The sequence below is a fragment of the Dreissena polymorpha genome, chromosome 15 (genome assembly GCF_020536995.1).
Source record: "Dreissena polymorpha isolate Duluth1 chromosome 15, UMN_Dpol_1.0, whole genome shotgun sequence".
Lineage (NCBI taxonomy): Eukaryota > Metazoa > Mollusca > Bivalvia > Myida > Dreissenidae > Dreissena > Dreissena polymorpha.
Window position 1 is genome coordinate 1,086,297 of NC_068369.1, and position 20,781 is coordinate 1,107,077.

Sequence of the window (20,781 nt, forward strand, 5' to 3'; positions counted from 1 at the left end):
TGTGATCTTTTATATATAAGAACCATTGAGAATTCCGATTACACGTAGTATTCATTTGCCGTTAAATTATAGACAATTACTTTTTTCTAAACCTACAGTCAAATTAAGTTTACTTCGAACATCTTTCATTGGAGGTACAATGCGGATGGGTTCTAGTTCGCAGCGTAATTTAGCTCCGTGTAATCGGTATCCTACAATAAATAAGTGCAACTCCAGGAAGTGTTTATGTTGCAAGTTTTTTTAATATGTCCTCTTTTATTCTTTCATCGGTTAATAACCGCAAATTTTCAGTTATTATTAAATTCGATGTCTCATGAAATTCTATGCATGTGGTTTATGTTATTACTTGAAATGTACCCTGTTGTGGTGCGCAATACGTTGGGCAGACGGGTAGATCACTTTAAACACGTTTTAGGGAACATTTTTTAAAAATTAAAAATAACAATAAATTTTATAACTTCATTTACCAGCACTTTAATAAAACGGGTCATAGCGTAACAAATATTTCAATTCAACCAGTGGAGCAACTTATTTTCAATAATAGTACTTCAAATCAAAGCAAGGTGCATATCAGAATTTGAATGGATTAAACGTTTGCAATCAGCTTTCCCACTTGGATTAAATGATAATATTCTAAATGTTGGAACAATTTCTAAACATAAATCGATTAATTCATTTTCTCTGTTTAGTAAACGTCTAAGAAATAAACGTTCACATGGCATTAGGAAAAATGGTAACTTAAGGCGTAAATTTAAACGTCTGCTCTCTTTAAATGATTGCTACACATTATTACAAAATGGGGGTAAACATAAATTACTAAGTGCACTTTGCTCTCTTAGTAATTTTCGTACAAAAATATTAAGTATGGCCATGAATAAAATATGTTTTTATGATACACATCCTTTGGCCCTACCACATTCACCTAAATTTAATAAACAAAATCTCTGTAAATTGCTTGAAGACTTAAAATCTAAATTCGTCTTAGTTCCTGCTGATAAGGCTGCTAATAATGTTATAATAATATGACGAGTGTTTTATGTTCAAACTATTTCACAAGAACTTTCACAAACTACATCATATTGTGAGTACAATAAGCAACCTAATGAAATTATTACCGACCATATTGCCCAATGCATAAAGTTAAATGTAATAGTCAATATTACTGACAAGAAATTGCCATCACTTTACTGGATACCTAAATTACATAAGACGCCATATAAAAGTCGTTTTATCGCTAATTCAGTGTCTTGTACCACCAAACAATTATCAGTGTATCTTACATCTGCATTGAGTGCTATTAGATATCATATAGCTAAATTTTGTAATAAAGTTTATGAAAATAGTAATATTAACCTATTTTGGTCAATAAAAAACACCTTAGAAGTTATTGATAAAATTGAAAATAAAAAATATAAGGTGTCACGGGTAAGTACTTATGATTTTTCTACACTATATACAACGCCTCCTCACGCTTTAATAAAATCCAAACTTGTTTCTTTGATTGAAAAAACTTTTGCTAGAGAGAAGTGTTTGTATCTAGCTTTAAACACTAAAACAGCTTTTTTTACTAATCAGATATTAGATAATTACATCATTTGGACTTGTCTTGACTTTTGTGCAGCACTTACTTTTCTTTTGGATAACTTGTTTGTTGAATTTAATGGTAAAATATTTAAACAAATTATTGGCGTTCCTATGGGTACTAATTGTGCGCCACTTAAAGCTGACCTTTTTTTATATTGTTATGAAAGCGAATTTATGTTAGAATTATCTAAAACTAAGCAAGTAGATTTGATTAATTGTTTTAACCTTACTAGTAGGTACATTGATGACATACTTAATTTAGATAATCCATTATTTGAACAATATATTCACAAAATCTACCCAAAAGAACTAGTCTTAAATAGATCGTGTATATCCAATACAGACGCTGCGTATTTAGACTTACATTTAACTATTAATAATAATTTGATCAAAACTAGTTTATACGACAAACGGGACGATTTTAACTTTGAAATTGTGAATTTTCCGTTTCTAGATGGCAACATCCCTAAAGGACCTTCCTATGGTATTTACATTTCGCAGTTGGTACGTTATGCCAGAGCATGTTCGTGTATTAAAGATTTTAATGATCGTAATCTAATATTAACTAAAAAATTGCTAAAACAAAGCTTTTTATATCATAACCTAAGAAATAAATTTGCTAGATTTTACTCTAAGTATGGTGATTTAATTTCAAAATATAATGTTTCTTTAAAATGGCATTTAAATAATGGAATCTCCCATCCATCATTTTACGGAGATGTCTTGAAGCGTGTCAGCAAATTAAAATATGTGAAACCAAATGTTCATATTAAACTTTTCAATTTAATTAACTTGTTTTTATCAAAAGGATACGATGCTTATGTACTTAAAAACACGTGTTTGATGGTTTTTGATTCACTATATCTTTCTTCCCTTAAAATTTGGAATCATTAGTGATATTATAGGCATTTTTCACTGTTGAATAAAATTGTGCCATTGTGTCGTATGAACAAATCTGCATGAAAACTACATTATAGGCATTGTTCACTGTTTAATAAAATTGTGCCATTGTGTCGTATGAACAAATCTGCATGAAAACTACATTTGGACTCAAATCGTACATCAAATCATTTCTGTCTTCAGTTGTCAAAACACCTATATACTGTTTGATTCCAATAATGTCGCTTTAATGGAATTACCATTTTTATTCATTTGCTTCTTAATATTAAATCACCTAAACTTGTTTCATTAGTAGCACAGCCCCATTAATATTTTTATTTAGTACTGCCCCTTGAATTCGTTCACGTCATTATGGATTTTTGTGAAATCATACGACCGACTTTCCCAGTTGTAATCTACATGCATAGGTCATTGGGTTTATAACGTTCCATTTTATTTATATTTTCTCTCTGATAGGCGTTTGTTGTTTGATTTAAATATAATTTTTTAGCAGTCACATAAACAACCAAGCTATGTAATATGGAATTTGTACACCCATTATTGCTGCTTCTTCCTGTATTTGCGCGATGATTATCTGAGATATTAACTCCATGACACTATATTCTCAAATCTTTTTCTATAAAGAAGGAATGTAGTTGACAATTGTTAATAGTTTTATTTGATCGTTCGTCAAAAAGTTGTAACTCTGTTACTCTTGTATCTTCAATGCAATTGAGTAATTAAATAGTAATTAAATTTAATGCGTTTTAATTCCCTTTTATTATTGTTTAATTTGAGTTACAATGCTATGACGTTAAATTTTATTTACACTTAAATGTAGTATGAATATTGCTGGGCCAAGTGTGAGGTTGAGCGCTCTATAACCAGGTTTAAACCCCCAATGCTTTGCATTGACCGTTCCAAGGCGGTGACCCCAGCTTTATTCATATTTTGTGTTTATGTTGGTCTGTATTGTGCTGTATTGTGCTGTTTTGTACTGTTTGGGCAATCGGTCACTTGCCTTAAATAAAGGACCAACAAATTGTTTTTAATGAAAATTCAATACTGCTCCAGCAGCTGGAGTTTCACTTCTTTATATTGTTACGCTTCGCACTGCATAATACTAAATAACGTCGTAAAGAGCAAATAAATCAAAACTTGTATTGTTGGTGTAAACCATAACAAAGTAAAATGAAAAAGGACGATAAAGAGGAGACACATTTTTAAAGGGAAGGGGCATTACACTAGAAATGCGAATGCGAATTTGCCATCAACCAAATAATCTACTGTAACACCAGATTAACTATTTCGTAGTTTTTTTCCAAATCGCCCAAACATAGATTTGTATGGCAGCATAGAGAATGTTCGCAGTTTGATAATTGGATAATTTTCAAACAAAATTCTCATAGAATCCAAAATACGTATGGATTATATTCAAATCAATTAAATAAAACGCATGGCTTAGATTTTTTTTAAATGTGTCCGTTTATTAATTATCATCAATCGAAATCGGCAAAAAAAACTATATAAAGTTTGTAACGCATTACTTTGATAATTTAAAAAACCTTTATTAAAGAAATGGAGTTTCAAGTACCATATAATTTAAAATCATGCATAGTAAAATTTCATTGAAAGGAGTTGCAGTGAACAAGAGCAATAACTATTTACGCCATATATGCAATGAAATTGCTCTTTGTTTATGATTCACACTAAACTGCTGTCTGCGGATGTACTCCTTTTTGTTGTGTTTTTGTAAACAAACGAAGTGTAACGCATATAATTTCATTGGCTACTTTTATTATAAAAGAACGATAGAAGCAATCAATGACTTACAACTAAATAACCAAGATCAGAGGTCAACAATCAGTTATATAGAACTTGGGGCGGGGCGTTGCTGCGCTCATCGTCGGATACCCACGACTAATTCATTCCGTACTCTCCAGCATTAGCCGTGGGACAATATAAGCAATACACGCCGTTTTGACCTTAACTGTAACCTTTCAGTAGACCAATGAAACGGTGAAAAGAGTTCGTAAAGTCCCACGGTCGATAAATGGAGAGTAGTGGCGTAGAGGCATTATCTAAATTCACAACCATTCTCCCCTTTTTAGTCGGAATTTTCGACCATATAACATAGTGTGTGGCGTGGCGTAGGCGTGGCGTAGCGTCATTATCTAAATACACATCACTTTTGACACGTACATGTAATGATTCAGACATTTCCCTTTAAATCTAACAAATAAATCAGAACTATTGAAGTCTTACAATAATTTATTTACGGGAAGGGGGGGGGGGGGCGTTCAGCGGTTTTAAGCTTTTAACAGTTTTTCACTCATATAACGGCTGTTTTTGTTGACCTACTCACTTTTTCATATTTTAGTAGGTTTACCAGTATTTAAGTGTTTATGATTGCGCTGTCATCTGAAAACTGTCCTAACTGAATAAAAGGTATGGGATCAATGGCCGTCGTCCATAATCCAGAGATCTTCCAAAGGAGCTAGCTGACTCGTACACCAATAGCGTTTTATTGATGTATATTTTCTAAACGAAACATTTGACTGAACGTACCCAAAACGGACACAAAGATTTGGGGTTTTCTTTAAACTTACTGAGTTATAACATATAAAAACTTATTTTATTTTTCATTGTTAATAAAAACTTGAGATAAAATTTGAATATGTGAGATACATCGAAAGACTCGATGCACGTATAAGTTAAAAGGACTCTTAAGGTATAATAAATAACGTTACAAAAAAAAACATTAAAAAAAAAAAACAAAAAAAAAACGTGTACTTAAGGTATTGCGCACGATGTTTATTTTTGTCAAGGTTCATAAATTAGTACATAGTGTGAGGATAGTGATTTATTCATGCTTTTCCAACTTTAGAAGGGAACCCTGGAGTCAAGAAGGACAAATGCCCAGCTGACAATGATCTATAAGATAAAAAATGACCTCATAGTCACCCTAGCAACAAAACACCTTCTCCCTGACTAAAGCAGGTCCCGGACAAACCAGCCAGACAAATTTCTTCCGATTTCAACATCGACATCGTACTACGGTCACAGCTTCTTAAAGACTCTCCGTCTGTCTGTCTGTCCGTCCGACATTTTATTTTCCGGACTTATTTTCAAAACGCTTTAAGATATGAACCTGATATTTGGTGTGTGAGTATAACTACATTACTTACAGCTTCGTTCCGGTCCATTTATTTTTTGCGAAGTTATTGGTCTTGGACTAAGGCCAAGAAACTTACCTGTTCAAAAACATGACGATTATCAATATCACCTCTTTAATTGCTCAAAATATTATTTGTTTTCAACCTCCTGTATCAGTTGCTTCCATTCGCTGCTTCTATTTCCTATGCCAATCAAAGGACGTGTTACATCAAAAATCGATAGATGAAGCATTCAGGATCACAATGGGTAATTGACTGATGGGAGATGTGTGTACAAGGCGATAAGAAAATATTGCTTAGGCGCTTATCTCCACTGGTGAGCGCTAATCCCCCTTGTTTATCATGGACAATTCAACTCATTTGCTATTATGCATTGAGAGAAATGTGTACTGTGGGCCGTTTCATGGGAGAACAATTTGCAGAAAGCCCATTATCTAAAAACATCCTAGCTCAACAGCCAGCTGGGAGGGGGGAGGGCCCCAGGGTCCAGGGCCTGGGTACGGGCCTGTCTTTCCAGGTATAATTCTTACTGCGAACATCCTTCAAGCATCGGTCGCTGAATCCCCTGACTTGGTATCATTCAATCAGTGACAATTACCATTAAGTTTATTATCAAGTCGTCAGCGCAAGCTACAGGTAACTCCTGAAGACCCCTCATGGTTGTGCCGGTTGAAGTTCATACCGTTTGGCGGCCACTGTAGCAGGAAAGACATGAGTGAGATGGACGAAACATAGCTGGCGACACTTCTTTACTGTCCTTCTGTCTTTTAATTATACAAGTCTTCTCACTTTACTATTTTTCACTCTTTACTTTATCCTCTCACCACCTGTCGCGTGATAGTCAAGTTTGATTTCAGCGATTAACGATCGATGTCGATGTAGATATTATAAGCTTAATTTGAAATATATTTATAACAAATTTGAATATGTAATAAATACTTAATTTATTTAATACGTAATAAATCATATTGAAAACTGCCGATAGACTTTACACAATTGAATGGCTGACTTCAGACTTACATAAATGGTGATTCGAGCGTCATTAGACCGGGAACCAGACAATAAATATATTTTAAGCATTTGGTCTGTGATCGTTGTGTTTAGTTGATACAGTTATCAATAACAATAACAACAAGAAACTGACAGTTTTGCATTTGATCTAACGCTAATGTATGGCGATGTTCCCACGAAAAAAGTCATCAAAAGTAGGTTATTTAGATGGTTTAATAGCTGCTTCATGGTCTAAATGATAACAATAACAGTCTTCAAGCTTACAATCGAACGTCGGAAATCGAAAACGATTCGACAAATTAATTGGTTTTCCGATTTTTGTTGTTGCAATAATTCAACTCCTAGTCCATATAAACGGACTCCCAGAGCCTTTTATAATTTTTGCTATGGCGGCTCTGGGAGTCTATATGCACCCCTTCATAAACACAATGGCAGTTCTGCACACAGATTCCGTGTGCATCACTAAACAAACGTTCGTTACCAATTAAGGAAAGTGATGAATAAACTTCAAAAACACATTAAATTTACCTGAATGTCATCCTACGAAGTTTATACTTTGCATGCAAACTAAAAAACACGATGATGTTTCAACACACCTTTCTTGGAACAGTGTAAATATTTGACATCGTTATCGACATAGGTTACATAAAAAATCACGATGTGCAAAAGATTGGTGTACTGCGACCTAACCAATAGCGACACTTTTAGTTAGCATCTTACAAAAGTTTTCCAATATGGTGGATAGAGTGTATGAAAGAATAACAAAGTAAATAAAAAGCAATTATGTATTGCTTTGATGGTACCATTTGCATGTGTTTGTGCTTTAGACAGGTAAATGTTGATAAGTTTATGCAGTATCAATATTATGATCAAATTTTGCACCTTAGGACAATAGACAGCATTGCAACTCACAGCAAACCTTTGGGTTATAAAGCTTAGAGTTGAATTTATTTCAGCTTATCCAACTCCCAGCTTTTGACCCTCCGTGTTGCTGGGAGTTGCAACCTGTAACACTTTCATGGAAAGTTACCGCCTGGAATCAAGGCGGCACTTTAATCGATAATATTAGAAACACAAGACTATTGCCAAGCAATAAATGCTCATCAGAAGTCCCTGTAACATCGGGCGTGCCACAAGCGCAGTACTTGGTCCCTTACTCTTTCTTTTATACATAAATGACCTTCCTAACTCTATCTCTTCTCAAGTTCGTTTGTTTGCAGATGACACTGCTGTATACTTGGCTATTAACAACTTGCAAGACTGTGCCTCTCTTCAAAATGATTTAGAAAAATTAGTACATTGGGAAAACCTGTGGGACATGGAGTTTAACCCTAGTAAATGTGTAGTCCTTGTTATTTCTAAGAAAAAACATAAATTAATCTTCAATTACAGGCTACATGGACAAATCCTTGAAGTCGTAGACAGTGCTAAATATTTAGGTGTTTCCATTTCAGATGATCTTTCTTGGAACAAACATATTACCAACATTACAACGAATGCTAATAAATCTCTTGGTTTCATCCGCAGGAATATACAGACTAAAAATGAAAACATCAGAGAAGCAGCCTTTAAGACCTTAGTTAGACCCCAGTTAGAATATGCGTCCTCTGTCTGGAGTCCACATACCAAACAAAATAGTAACAAAATAGAAAAAGTACAACGTAGAGCAGTCCGCTGGGTGAAAAATGACTTCTCATTCTACAGCAGTGTTACCAGTATGCAGACTGAACTTGGCTGGCAGACTTTGAAGGACCGACGTGACCTCTCCCGACTGACCCTTTTTTACAAAATTGTGTATGGCTTGGTAGCCATTTCGCCGCCATCATATCTTGAGAGGCCTATGAGGATGACCCTTCATATGCACCCACTCTCATTCAGACAAGTCCATACATCAGCCACCTACTTTAAATATTCCTTCTTTCCTTACACCATAGTTCTTTGGAACGGCCTACCAGCCTCAGTTGTACAGCAGGCAGACCTAGAGGGGGGGGGGGGGTTCAAGCGTTGCCTTAGCCCCACTCTACTCCCCAGTCGTCCCTGAATGCACAAAACAGTGTTTTTAAACAACTTTTAACCTATAAATATGTTTCTTCTTGTTTAACACTATCACACTTATATCTTCACCTCACTTTCATGCTTTGAAGTCTCCCTTTCAATGCTTTTAAACCTTTTATTCTTGCACTGACACGCGCACCTGCCAATAGTACCCGCAAGGGGGTTCCGGCAGTATTGAAAGATAGATAGATAGATAAAAGTCCCCTACCGGCTCCATCATTGTCAGAAATTTCACCATTGTCAGAATATTTTTTTTATTTGTTTCCATAGCAACCACAATTTTTGACGTAGGAACAAAATGAAATGACGTGCATAATGTCCATATTGCCATCAATCCATGTTCCAAGTTTCATGAAAAAATATTAAGAAATTTTAAAGTTATCGCAGGATCCAGACAAAAACACCATTTCCAGCACTTTTTCTAGTCTATTTGATGCCATAGCAACCACAATTTTTGAAGTAGGAACAAAATGAAATGACGTGCATAATGTCCACATTGCCATCTATCCATATTCCAAGTTTCATGAAAAAATATTAAGAACTTTTAAAGTTATCGCAGGATCCAGAAAAGTGTGACGGACGGAGACAAAACCATAAGTCTCCTCCGGTGAAACCGGTAGGGGACTAATAAACTACGCATATTCTGGCATAAATAAAAACAAACAGAGTATAAATATCTCGCTAATGCGCAAACTGTATTACAGAGGTTCCCCAAATAGTCCATGTATAACCAGGGGTTTTTATCTGATTTTGCTTAAAGGGCCTGGTCTTTTTTGAGGGGAAAAAAAAAGGCACAAGAAGCTGTTTAACATATTTTACTGTTTTTAAAACAAATTCAAGGCAACAGATAATTTAATTATGCAATATTTTTTTATTTTCTACATAGGATCATAATAACTTATATAATTAAAGGTTTAAAAAAAAAATAAAAAAATTATGTTGTTAGCTCACCTGATTGCTCAGGTGAGCTTTTGTGACCGGTCTTTGTCCATTGTCCGTCCGTCGGTTAACATTTGTTCGTAAACACTCTAGAGGCCACATTTATTGTCTGATCTTCATGAAACTTGGTCAGAAGCTTCGTCCCAATGAAATCTCAGTTGAGTTCGAAACTGGGTCGTGCCGGGTCAAAAACTAGGTCACTATGTCAAAAAAAGAAAAAACTTGTAAACATGGTAGAAGTCACATTTCATGCCCAATCTTCATGTAACTTTGTCAAAATGTTTGTCTTAATGGTATGTTGGTTGAGTTCAAAAGTGGTTCCGGTCCATTGAAAAACATGGCCGCCAGTGGGCGGGGCAGTTTTCCTTATTTGGCTATAGAGAAACCTTGTAAACACTCTGGAAGTCACAATTTTTGCCCTATCATCATGAAAGTTGGTCAAAACATTGGTTTTATTGATTTCTCGGACGAGTTTGAAAATGGTCCAGATCGGTGAACAAACATGGCCGCCAGTGGGTGGGGCATTTTTCTCTATATGTATATAGTGAAAACATGGGAACACTCTAGAAGTCACATTTTTGGCCCAATTTTCATGAAATTTTGTCAGAACTTTTGTTTCCTAGATACGTGAGTTAAGTTTGAAAATAGTTCCGGTCCGTTGAAAAACATGGTTGCCAGGGGGACGGGGCAGTTTTCCTTATATTTATATAGTAAAAAGGCTTTTAAACAATCATGAATTAAGGTCATGTAACATGCGAGACAACTCTTCTAAATATTGCATTTAAGTTTACATCTTTGATTATTAAGGTTTTCATAATAATAATAGTTGTGTGTATCATTTATGTGTTAATTGTTATTCGAGGTTGGATGTTTTTTTTTAGCTCACCTGAGCAATCAGGTGAGCCTTTGTGACCGGTTTTTGTCCATCGTCCGTCTGTCCGTCCACATTTGTTCGTAAACACTCTAGAGGCCACATTTATTGTCTGATCTTCATGAAACTTGGTCAGAAGATTTGTCCCAATGATATCTCGATCGAGTTCGAAACTGGGTCATGCTGGGTCAAAAACTAGGTCACTAGGTAAAAAAAAAAGAAAAAGCTTGTAAACACTGTAGAAGTCACATTTAATGCCCAATCTTCATGTTACTTTGTCTAAATGTCTGTCTTAATGATATGTTGGTTAGAGAAACCTTGTAAACACTCTAGAAGTCACAATTTTGGCCCAATCATCATGAAAGTTAATCAAAACATTGGTTTTATTGATATGTCGGACGAGTTCGAAAATGGTCCAGATCAGTGAAAAACATGGCCGCCAGAGGGCGGGGCATTTTTCTCTATATATGAAAACATGTGAACACTCTAGAAGTCACATTTTTTGCCCAATGTTCATGAAATTTGGTCAGAACATTTGTTTGCTTGATACGAGAGTTGAGTTTGAAAATGGTTCCCGTCAGTTGAATAACATTGCTGCTGGGGGGGGGCAGTTTTCTTATATTTATATATTTAAAAAAAGCTTGTGAACACTCTAGAAGTCACATTTTTTGTCCAATCATCATGAAACTTGGTGAAAAAATTGGGTTTATATATATCTCAGATGAGGTGGCAAATGGTCCCGATGGGTCAATAAACATGGCTGCCAGTTGGGTGGGGCAGTTTTCCTTATGTGACTATATAAAGAAACCTTGTGATCGAACACTATAGAAGTGCACATATTTTGCCTAATCATCGTGAAACTTAGTCAATAAATTGGTTTTATTGATTTCTTGGACAAGTTGGAAAATGGCTCAGATCGGTGAAACACACTTTTTAGCTCACCTGATTGCTCAGGTGAGGTTTTAGGATTGGTCTTTGTCCGCTGTCCGTCCGTGCACATTTGGTTTGTAAACACTCTAGCATTCACATTTCTTAAGCATTCTTTATCAAAGTTGCTGAAAGATCTCAGTCAAGTTTGATGATGAGCAAAATCACATAATTAATGCCATAATTATTAGATTGTCCAAATTTTAATTATATTATACAAAATCCTTGTAAGCAAAGTTTCATGTTTGGTAAGGAGGGTCAACTCAAAATATAGGTCACCATTTCAAATCTTACAAAAACAAAAACACTCCCTACGCCAGAGTTTTGGTCCAATAATGATGAAACTTGACCAGGATGTTTGTCTGGTCAGTATCTAGGTCAAGTTTGACATTAGGTAAAGATTGAATGAACCGACTCCTCTCAGGTGAGCGAACTAGGGCCATCTTGGCCCTCTTGTTTTGATATCATTGTTTTGGGGAAAATCTCTATAAGAGGGGTAAAAAATAATGGGGGAACATAATTTTTAGGAAATAAATCTACTTAAAATCCATTTTGATGTGAATTAAAAAAAATAAATATTTGGCATATGTGGTCTTGCAGGCATTATTATTATTTATAAACTTCTTAGGGTTGCACGCCACTTATTTTATTAATTATTGAGACTCTAACAATATTTGACTTTGTTGAAATCAAATTAATTTTTGTTGTGAAAAAAATTGGGTAGTGTTTAAAATTAGCCAAGATATTAATTTACTTTTGTTTTTAAATTTGAAATTATTTGAAATGATATCAATTAAATTGATTGCAGCTTTTGAATGTATCATATCATATTAAATGTAATTGATATCATTTTATGTCAGATGTTTGTTTTTTCATTCTTTATTTAATTTTAATACAAGTATCTATCCTTTTAAGCGCGGAAATACCATTGTGATTATAGGTATTAATGACACACAGTGGTGTTGTTTTTTGCGACTAAAGCTAAAATTTTCTTTGTAAAAAATTAATGCTTCAGCAACAATACTGTGTTGAAGGCTACTGCGTTGCACAAACTGACTTCAACTTCAACTAAAATATTCCTAATTTATCCATTATATTATACATTTTATTGGTCCTCTTCATTAAAATTCCACATGAATACTATTATTTATTTGATTTGTTTTCAATTGTTTATTTTACTCTTTCCAGATAAAAAAAAAGTTGCATGAAATCATTGTAGATAAGTACTGTACGCATACATTGAGTCAGGTGATATACTCATGTTCAGCAGGAATACTCCTCCGGATTGGACGTTTATTACATCAAATCTTTAAATAGTAACAGATATGCCAAAATTGGTGTGAACAAATGGCAAACGTGTGCGTTTATAAAATTCTTGAACACTTTTATGTTCCCATGTTGCTCAAAAGAAGAATGACCAAAGAACAGAAACTTGTTAAATACACATTTGACATGGATATAAAAGGAATTAAATAAATCTTAAATTAGCAAGAAAACAATCTAGATGTCAGCAATCACTTCCATTATCACAATCTATTTGTGGTATCCTCCCATAACCAAATACTGGTGTATAAAGAAACGAGTAAAAAAAAATTCTGAAATAATGACCCAATAACAATAACAAAGACAAAGTATACTTAAGTAAAAACTTTTGAATCTTACGGAATGAGAACACAATTCATGACAAAAAAACACACCTTGTTTAGTTCTGTAAATGTTTAACTGTTTTTTAATATTTATTATTTACCAAAAAACAGTGTTATATCATTCTTGTTTACACATGTTATGTCATTCATGGCTGGGGATCTTCATTTACCAGGGCTTATGCATAGACATTTAACATATGTGGGCTTTTTATTGGTTCAGCATATCGCTGCAATGAATAAAACCAAGAAATCATAAGTGCATCTAATACAAGTAATTATCAATTATTTTTCAATTTAATATTTTTTCTCAAGTTTGCTGTTTGAAAATGTGATTATTATCCATTGAATATTTATGCAAAATTGTTGCAGCGCTATTATTTGTTTTTTTTGTTTATTTAACTAATAGTTGGTTAAGGATTTGCGGCCAGTGTATTACTGAAATGCAAGACTTCTGATTTACAAGACAAGTTCCTTACTGTGTGAGGCAATTACACTTTCCATCCATTTGCAAATAAAATCTTTCCATGATACATATCTGTTTCAGTTGTCACATAGCGAATCGTTGTCATCAAAAGATGAGAAATTGAAGAATGTAACTGAGGTTCATTTTATGGGCATTTTGCCTGATATCAAGTTGACAGGGTCAGCCACCCGTGATCGTGAGGCCCAGCTGGTGGACAGAATTGAGGAGGCTCAGGTAAAACTTAGGGATCTCTTAAAGGCTGAGGAGGCTCAGGTAAGGCTTAGGGATCACTTCTGGGCTCAGATGGTGGACAGAATTGAGGAGGCTCAGGTAAGACTAAGGGATCTCTTCTGGGCTCAGCTGGTAAACAGAATTGAGGAGGCTCAGGTAAGACTAAGGGATCTCTTCTGGGCTCAGCTGGTGGACAGAATTGAGGAGGCTCAGGTAAGACTAAGGGATCTCATATGGGCTCAGCTGGTGGACAGAATTGAGGAGGCTCAGGTAGACTTAGGGATCTCGTCTGGGCTCAGCTGGTGGACAGAATTGAGGAGGCTCAGGTAAGACAAATGAATCTCTTCGGATATCCAAAGAAAGGTTCATCGGAGCCCCGAAATAAGATGGGCAAGTCTTTGACCGGGGCTCAAACTAAATGACATAGCAATGAGCTTTTGTCCTAGTAGGTAAAATTGCGAGTGAGCTTTTGTCTCCCACCTTAAAGTTTGATGGGTGAGCTTATGTCAGTTTGACGAGTGAGCTGATGTCAGGATGTAGTCTTGTTCTACACTCCTATCTTCCATGCAACAGGTCTTGACTGGGTGTTGTAGGTTATGGATAATTTGATAATGCATAGTATAGTGTTGGGTGAAAATGAAATGATATGTATTGTTATCTGATTGTAATGCTTTCATCATTTACCACAAACTTAAAACTTAAGGATGGTTGTCTGTCGTGAATCGTCGGCAGTTACCTTTAGAACTCTTGAGAGATGATGTTTATAAGCCAATCTTTATGAAACTTAAAAAAGAAATCTCTGCGGAGTTCAAAACTGGGTCATTTAGGGTAAAAAAATATGTCATTTGGTCATCTCTAACACCCCGGGCTCAAATTCGATGGGCTAGTCTTTGTTTAGGCTTATAAAAAAAATAATGAGCTTTTGTTCACGGTGGTCAAAATAGCAAGTGAGCTTTGAATAAACGCATCAAGTTTGATGGGTGAGCATATGTCCGTTTGGTTTGTGTTCCTATTATCCATGCAGCAGGTCTTGACTGAGGGTTGTTAGTGATAATTTGATAATCTACAACATATCCAGAGTTTAGTGTTGTGTGAAAATTTAGTTCTAGGAACTGTAAGGATGTTTTGGTAAGGATGGTTGTCTGTCATGCATCGTCTCTCATCAACAGATACCTTGTGAACACTTAAGAGGTGATATTTATATCCCAATCGCCATGAAAATTGAAAAAAATGATATATTGGTTGAGTTTGTAGCTGGGTCACATAGGGTAAAATATATGTCACTTGGTCAACTCTTACACTTTAAAAGTCACTTTTGCTCAATCATCATCACAAAATTTGCTCAGAACATGTGTTCTTATAAAAATCTCTTGGTTGAAAACAGTGTTAGTCCATTGAAATCATTGCAGCCAGGGGAAGAGGTTCTTGCTCACAAAAGGTTACTTCTTATAGCGCCTTATGAATGTTGGACCTCTTGTCTTTATTTCATGATTCACAGTTCAAAGCCAACAAAAGAAGATATATCTTATTAATAACAGTATCATGAAGCTGCTTGAATTGATATTTATATTGTGTTAACACCCTAGATAATAAAAATAATTATGAAAATTAGATTAATTTTTCAAATATTGTGTGTTCTATTTATCTAAGTATATTACATATAAATTGTTCATCAGTTTTTCTTCATCCACAATTCATTCCATATGATTACAGATAGAAGGCAGGTTACCAATGAGTGCACAGGAAGAAAGCAGGGTGAAGTTAAACGTTTCCTTACACGGAATTCAAGTTCTAGACTTGAAAGGACAGGTAAGCTTCATATTTTGCAGGTGATTGTTTTGTTATTGTTTTTTATGACTCTTCCTCTACAATTAAAACCATGGTAAGTTTTATTGGGTTGGTTTAATAGGCTTAGATTTAAGTGCACCATATGGTTTATAAAATGTATACAGGTATAACCTTTGAGTTATATTGGCCCTTTTAATTTAAGAAACATAAGAACAGCAACTGTAAAGTCTCAATGTGGCGTTGGTGAATGCAAGTCTTGATAGATAGTATATAACACACAGGGAACCTTCTATAACATTTTGCTGGATGTCAGTTGGTCAGTCTGTCTGACTGTCTGTCGGTAGACCAGTTTGTTTCCAATCAATAACTTGTCAAGAAATTGACTTATTGGCTTGATACTTCACATGTGCATTGGCCATGAAGATTAGATGACTCCTTTTGAAGTAAGGGTCACTAGATCAAAGGTCAATGGTCACTGTCATAATGAGTATGAAAATTGTTTCTGATCAATATCTAGTCAATGAATTGACCGATTAGCTTGATACTTCACATGTGCAAGTTCCTTAGACAGTAGATTACCCCTGTTGAAATTGAGGTCATTAGGTCAACGGTCAAGGTCACTGTCACAATTAGTGTGAAAATCATTACAGATCAATAACTTTGTCAATGAATTGACTGATTGGCTTGATACTTCACATATGCATTGGTGTTGGGCAGTAGATAATCCCTATTGAAATTGAGGTCACTTAGTAAAAGGTCAAGGTCACTGTCACAATAAGTGTGATAAACATTTGCGATCAACCAATTTACCGATTGGCTTGATACTTTCCATGTGCATTGGCTTTGGACAGTAGATGCCCCCTTTTTAAATTGGGGTCACTATCACTAGGTCAAAGGTCAAATTCACTGTCACAATAAGTATTAGAATTGTTTCTGATCAAGAAAATGTCAACAAATTGACTGATTGGCTTGATACTTTACATGTGCACTGGCCTTGGACAGTAGATGACCCCTATTGAAATTGGAGTCACTAGTTGAAAGCCTGTTTAGGGGGCATATGTCTCCAAACGCGGATCTCTTGTTTATTTTGCTACCCTGAATCTGCCCTTGAAAACTGGTCAAAATACAAAGTGTGAAAAGAATGACATTTGATATATTTGTGAAAATATTCAATGGTAAATTAAAATACTTAGACATTTCTTAGATTAAGGAAATTATTCGGAAATGTCACCAGGCTAGGTTAGTTCTGCTGTGCCCATTTGATGGAGCACTCAGTACCTTTCATGATCATGGATTTTTCCCTACATCCATCACTTTCATCAGGAAGTGCTCCAGAGACATCCCCTGCACACCATTGCCCAGGTTGTACACTACAGTGACGGAGGCAGCATCAATAACATTGCCTTCAAGATTGGCCTTGTGGACAAACACACGTACAGTGCCTACGTCTTCCAGTGCGTTAGTGAGGTCAGTAGGTCACATTTGGTTCCCTTTCATTATCTGGAAAATAACCTTATGCCTCTTCCAAGATATTATTTTCATGTTAACTCTATTTTTTAATTGATAGTTTTAGTTATATCCTAGCCTTGTACTTAATATTCAGCTATTGTTATACTTTGTAGTGACAGTTGCGTTCATACAACCTTTAGAATAGGAGGTGCCATGTTATACAGATTAAGAAAATAAGTTATCACAAGCATTGAACAGATCTTTGATAAGCTTAATGAAGCTTGTCTTTAATTCTATTAAATATTGAATGATATCATTGTAATGTTCAATGTACACATAATTTGTGTTGTATCCTTTAAACTAATACATATTTTATGACTATTTAACAACTATTTTCATAATGAGCCCAACCAACAAAATGTGGTTCTCTATTCATCGTCCCATTTTGCAGTTTACTGTTTCTTAATATGGCTGGTAGCTTTTGATATAATCTTTCTCATTGATCAAAAAGTTAATGTGCAATTAGTCAAATGAAAATGATTACAGAACCAGAAAATAATATGTAAGAGGAGGTATACAATTATAATATCAGTGGTTATTTTACTTGTCTGGTGCTGTTAGTATCTTGACCATATGCTGAATAATGAATAGGAATTCATAATTGAGTCTTGTCACAATTTGCACTATTCATGTTATTTAATTAATTTCATTTTAAGAGAATATTTATAATTTCTTAAAAAACTTTAATATAAAAATAAAACGACTTATCATTCATAGCGTTGTTTAATTCAAGTTTTCTATGAAATTATTACTAAAAAGTATACATACTCAAGATGTTTATGGACTTGAAAATAATATATATATTGTGTTTTATCATCCTCTTAGTAATGTTTTATTTATGTGATAGTTTAAGAGAAAAATATGGACCGGAGAATACTATGTGTATGTTTATCTGTATGTATTATATATTTGATAATATATATACATGCAATGAATACAAATGATATATAGATGTGATAATACTTACTATACAGTTGCTAAACATTCTTTATATTATTACTACAATATTGATGTACAAAATCAGACTTCCCGAAAGCTCCAAAAAAGTGTCAGACATTAGGTCCCACAACCTGCCAAAACTTGTAAAGTGTAAAACCTAGCGCATGTTCAAGATCTTTCAATGCTATTTTCGTTGTAGCTAAACTTGGTTAACATAAACGATTCATAATTCAATAATACATTTGATTTTTTTTTAATTAAATTGTTTCTTTCAATTACCACCAAACAACTTTCTGGTTATACGAGTTGTAAAAACTAAATCCGATTTGTTTAATGACAACTTACGCACTTATGCAGTATAACAGTTATCGTAGTCGTTTGTGTTACGATGCTTTGGCTCACGTTAACAGGGTTAAGGTTTATATTTTAGCACTAATCACGTGGCTTACAATTTTCTATAATAAATTCAATGTGTAAATAATGCATATTCGGTGGGGTTGTCGTCTTTAATCACAGGCGCAGTTGACATCAAACGGTTACATCTTTTAAATTTGATAGCCATCCATCATACGACCGGACAATTTCTTTGTTGATAAATATCGAACCAACTCAAGATGCGTCGGTCTTGTCCGTTGGACAGACGGTTTTCCGGAAGACTGTGTTGCAGCAACAATACATATATGTTTCGTAAAGTAAAAAAAAACATGAACGTTGAAATGATCTACCAGTAAATTGTACATGTTTTGATCTGTATGCTCGGAACCTAGACCTTCATATGCAGTTGATACAGAAGCAGTCCAATTTTATTTTACAGGAACACGCCGTGCTGATTTGTCAACAAGTGAAGTCCATGTTTGATAAAGTGACAGAGAAAGGCAGATAAATTGCATTTGTACAAACATTACCCATGGTCTTTCAGTCATCAAATGTTCATTAAACAATGTGGGAAGACGGACAGAATTGCAGGATGCGGTTTGATATGAATATAAACAATGATTCTCGAAATGTCGTGTTGATGAATATAATTGCCTAGCGACATCATAGAATCTTTGTTAAGACTTTATACATTGTTTTATATTAAAATGTTCATTAAACGAATATGAATTACCATTCTTGTAACTTATTGAGACTTCAGTGATTGCACATTTGTTATAAGAATTCATGTCAGTTAATTGGAGGTCAAGCGTATTTTTTCTATAACAATTTAAAACGCACAGCAACTTATACAGCTTTTAACTTATCGATATTTAATTCTTTGTCAATTACAATCCATCTATAATATGTAAAACAAAGTTCCTGTCGCAAAATTATATCTCTCTTGTGTGAGGTTAATTGCTGCAATTGCTGAAAGACCAGTTTACAGCGATCTAATGACTATGCGGTGTATACTGCTGAACTACTATGCCTGACGACTGTAATTCACGTCACTGCCGAATATGCAAACACGTGACTGTACTGCAGCGGATGTCAGATTAAAAACTACTGCTAGTAATAAACAAGACGACTGTCTCTCAGAGCGCAACTGTTTACAGCAATATCACTAACAAAGCCCTTCTGACCATGCAATTGCAAAATTGATGAAAGAGATAATAAAAGCGATCAAGTAGACATAGTCAGTGCTGGTTTTCTAGAGTGGTATCAGAGCCAATATGAAGGGTACTAGAGGCCACACAAGCGTGTAGGTGTCGCAAATCATGGATACTTGTGGGCTCTTTTTGTCATTTTCTGAATTGCATTCTAATATGACGTTAGCTTTCAGCATATATGCCAAAGAACACGTATCTTGATTTAGTTCTACTTTTCTGCCTGGCCTTCTTCCATTGTGTCAACGTCAGTTTTCTCAAACATTGGCAGACCAACTGACATATTCTGTAAGCAAGTTTATAGTCCTGTCTGTCTGTTTTTGTTTGATACAAAATAAACATATTTTTTTTTGTTTAATTTACTTGTTATTTTTTGTTTATTTTATTTATGAAATAAAACAATTTATAATTCTGATATTAGGAGATTTAGTTGAAGCGAATGTCAGGGCGGGTCCTCCATTTCAATTTTCATTCTATACCATAATTTAAAAATGTCAGACGCCATTTTTACCATTATTTATTTTTCAAGGTACTCGTACACACCCAAAGTGTTTAGCTCACCTGAGCAAAGACGCTCATTTGGGAGCTATTGTGATCACGTTGTGTCCAGCGACTTGTTGCGTCGTCGTCACACTTAGGCTCGTTATCGCATTAGAGGCCGCCTTTGCCATTTAATCTTGATGAACCTTGCCAAGAATGTTTATCTTGAAAATATCTATGCCGAGTTGAAATCTGGGTCACTTGTGTCCAAAAACTAGGTCGCATGGTCAAACCTTGAAATAACTCTAGAGGCCACATTTATGGTTATTTCTCGATGAAACTTGGCCGAGATACCATTTGTGCAAATGTTCTGAAATCCTTATTTTCGTAATACGGAAACATCTCTCATATGTACAAATATAGTATAGTGACAGATGGCAAAATATCTCAAGATTCGCCCTCAACATGAGATCGTTTTAGTTTAAATGTCTGTACAGCACTGTTGGTCATATAGTAAGATGTGATTTTTTTTCATTTTAATTTTCTTAAAAACTGGCTTCGCAGAGCTTTTATTTCGACTACCAAAACCGCTCAAGTTTGACGACTGTATTAAATTAATGGAAACATCATTAGATGAATATTGCAACAGTTGGTGAAGAAATACAATTATCTGACGTTCGGTCGGTTTGCGATTGGGAAA

The 20,781-nt window shown here is 34.8% G+C and overlaps 1 protein-coding gene across 2 annotated transcripts in view; it reads left to right on the plus strand.

Annotated features, from left to right (window-relative positions):
* The window catches only part of LOC127860835 (uncharacterized), a 43,517-nt gene extending 24,391 nt beyond the window's left edge, over positions 1 to 19,126 (plus strand). Inside the window, exons 1-5 of one of the 2 annotated variants that reach the window (XM_052399141.1) lie at positions 6,729 to 6,844; positions 13,633 to 13,785; positions 15,496 to 15,591; positions 16,894 to 17,037; positions 18,833 to 19,126. In XM_052399141.1, the coding sequence (XP_052255101.1) occupies positions 6,812 to 6,844; positions 13,633 to 13,785; positions 15,496 to 15,591; positions 16,894 to 17,037; positions 18,833 to 18,901 (495 nt within the window). In that variant the 5' untranslated portion in view covers positions 6,729 to 6,811 and the 3' untranslated portion in view covers positions 18,902 to 19,126. Of the gene's footprint in view, positions 1 to 6,728; positions 6,845 to 13,632; positions 13,786 to 15,495; positions 15,592 to 16,893; positions 17,038 to 18,832 lie in introns of those variants that run through there. The other variant, XM_052399142.1, reaches the window with a different exon arrangement.
* Positions 19,127 to 20,781: the final 1,655 nt, after the last annotated feature.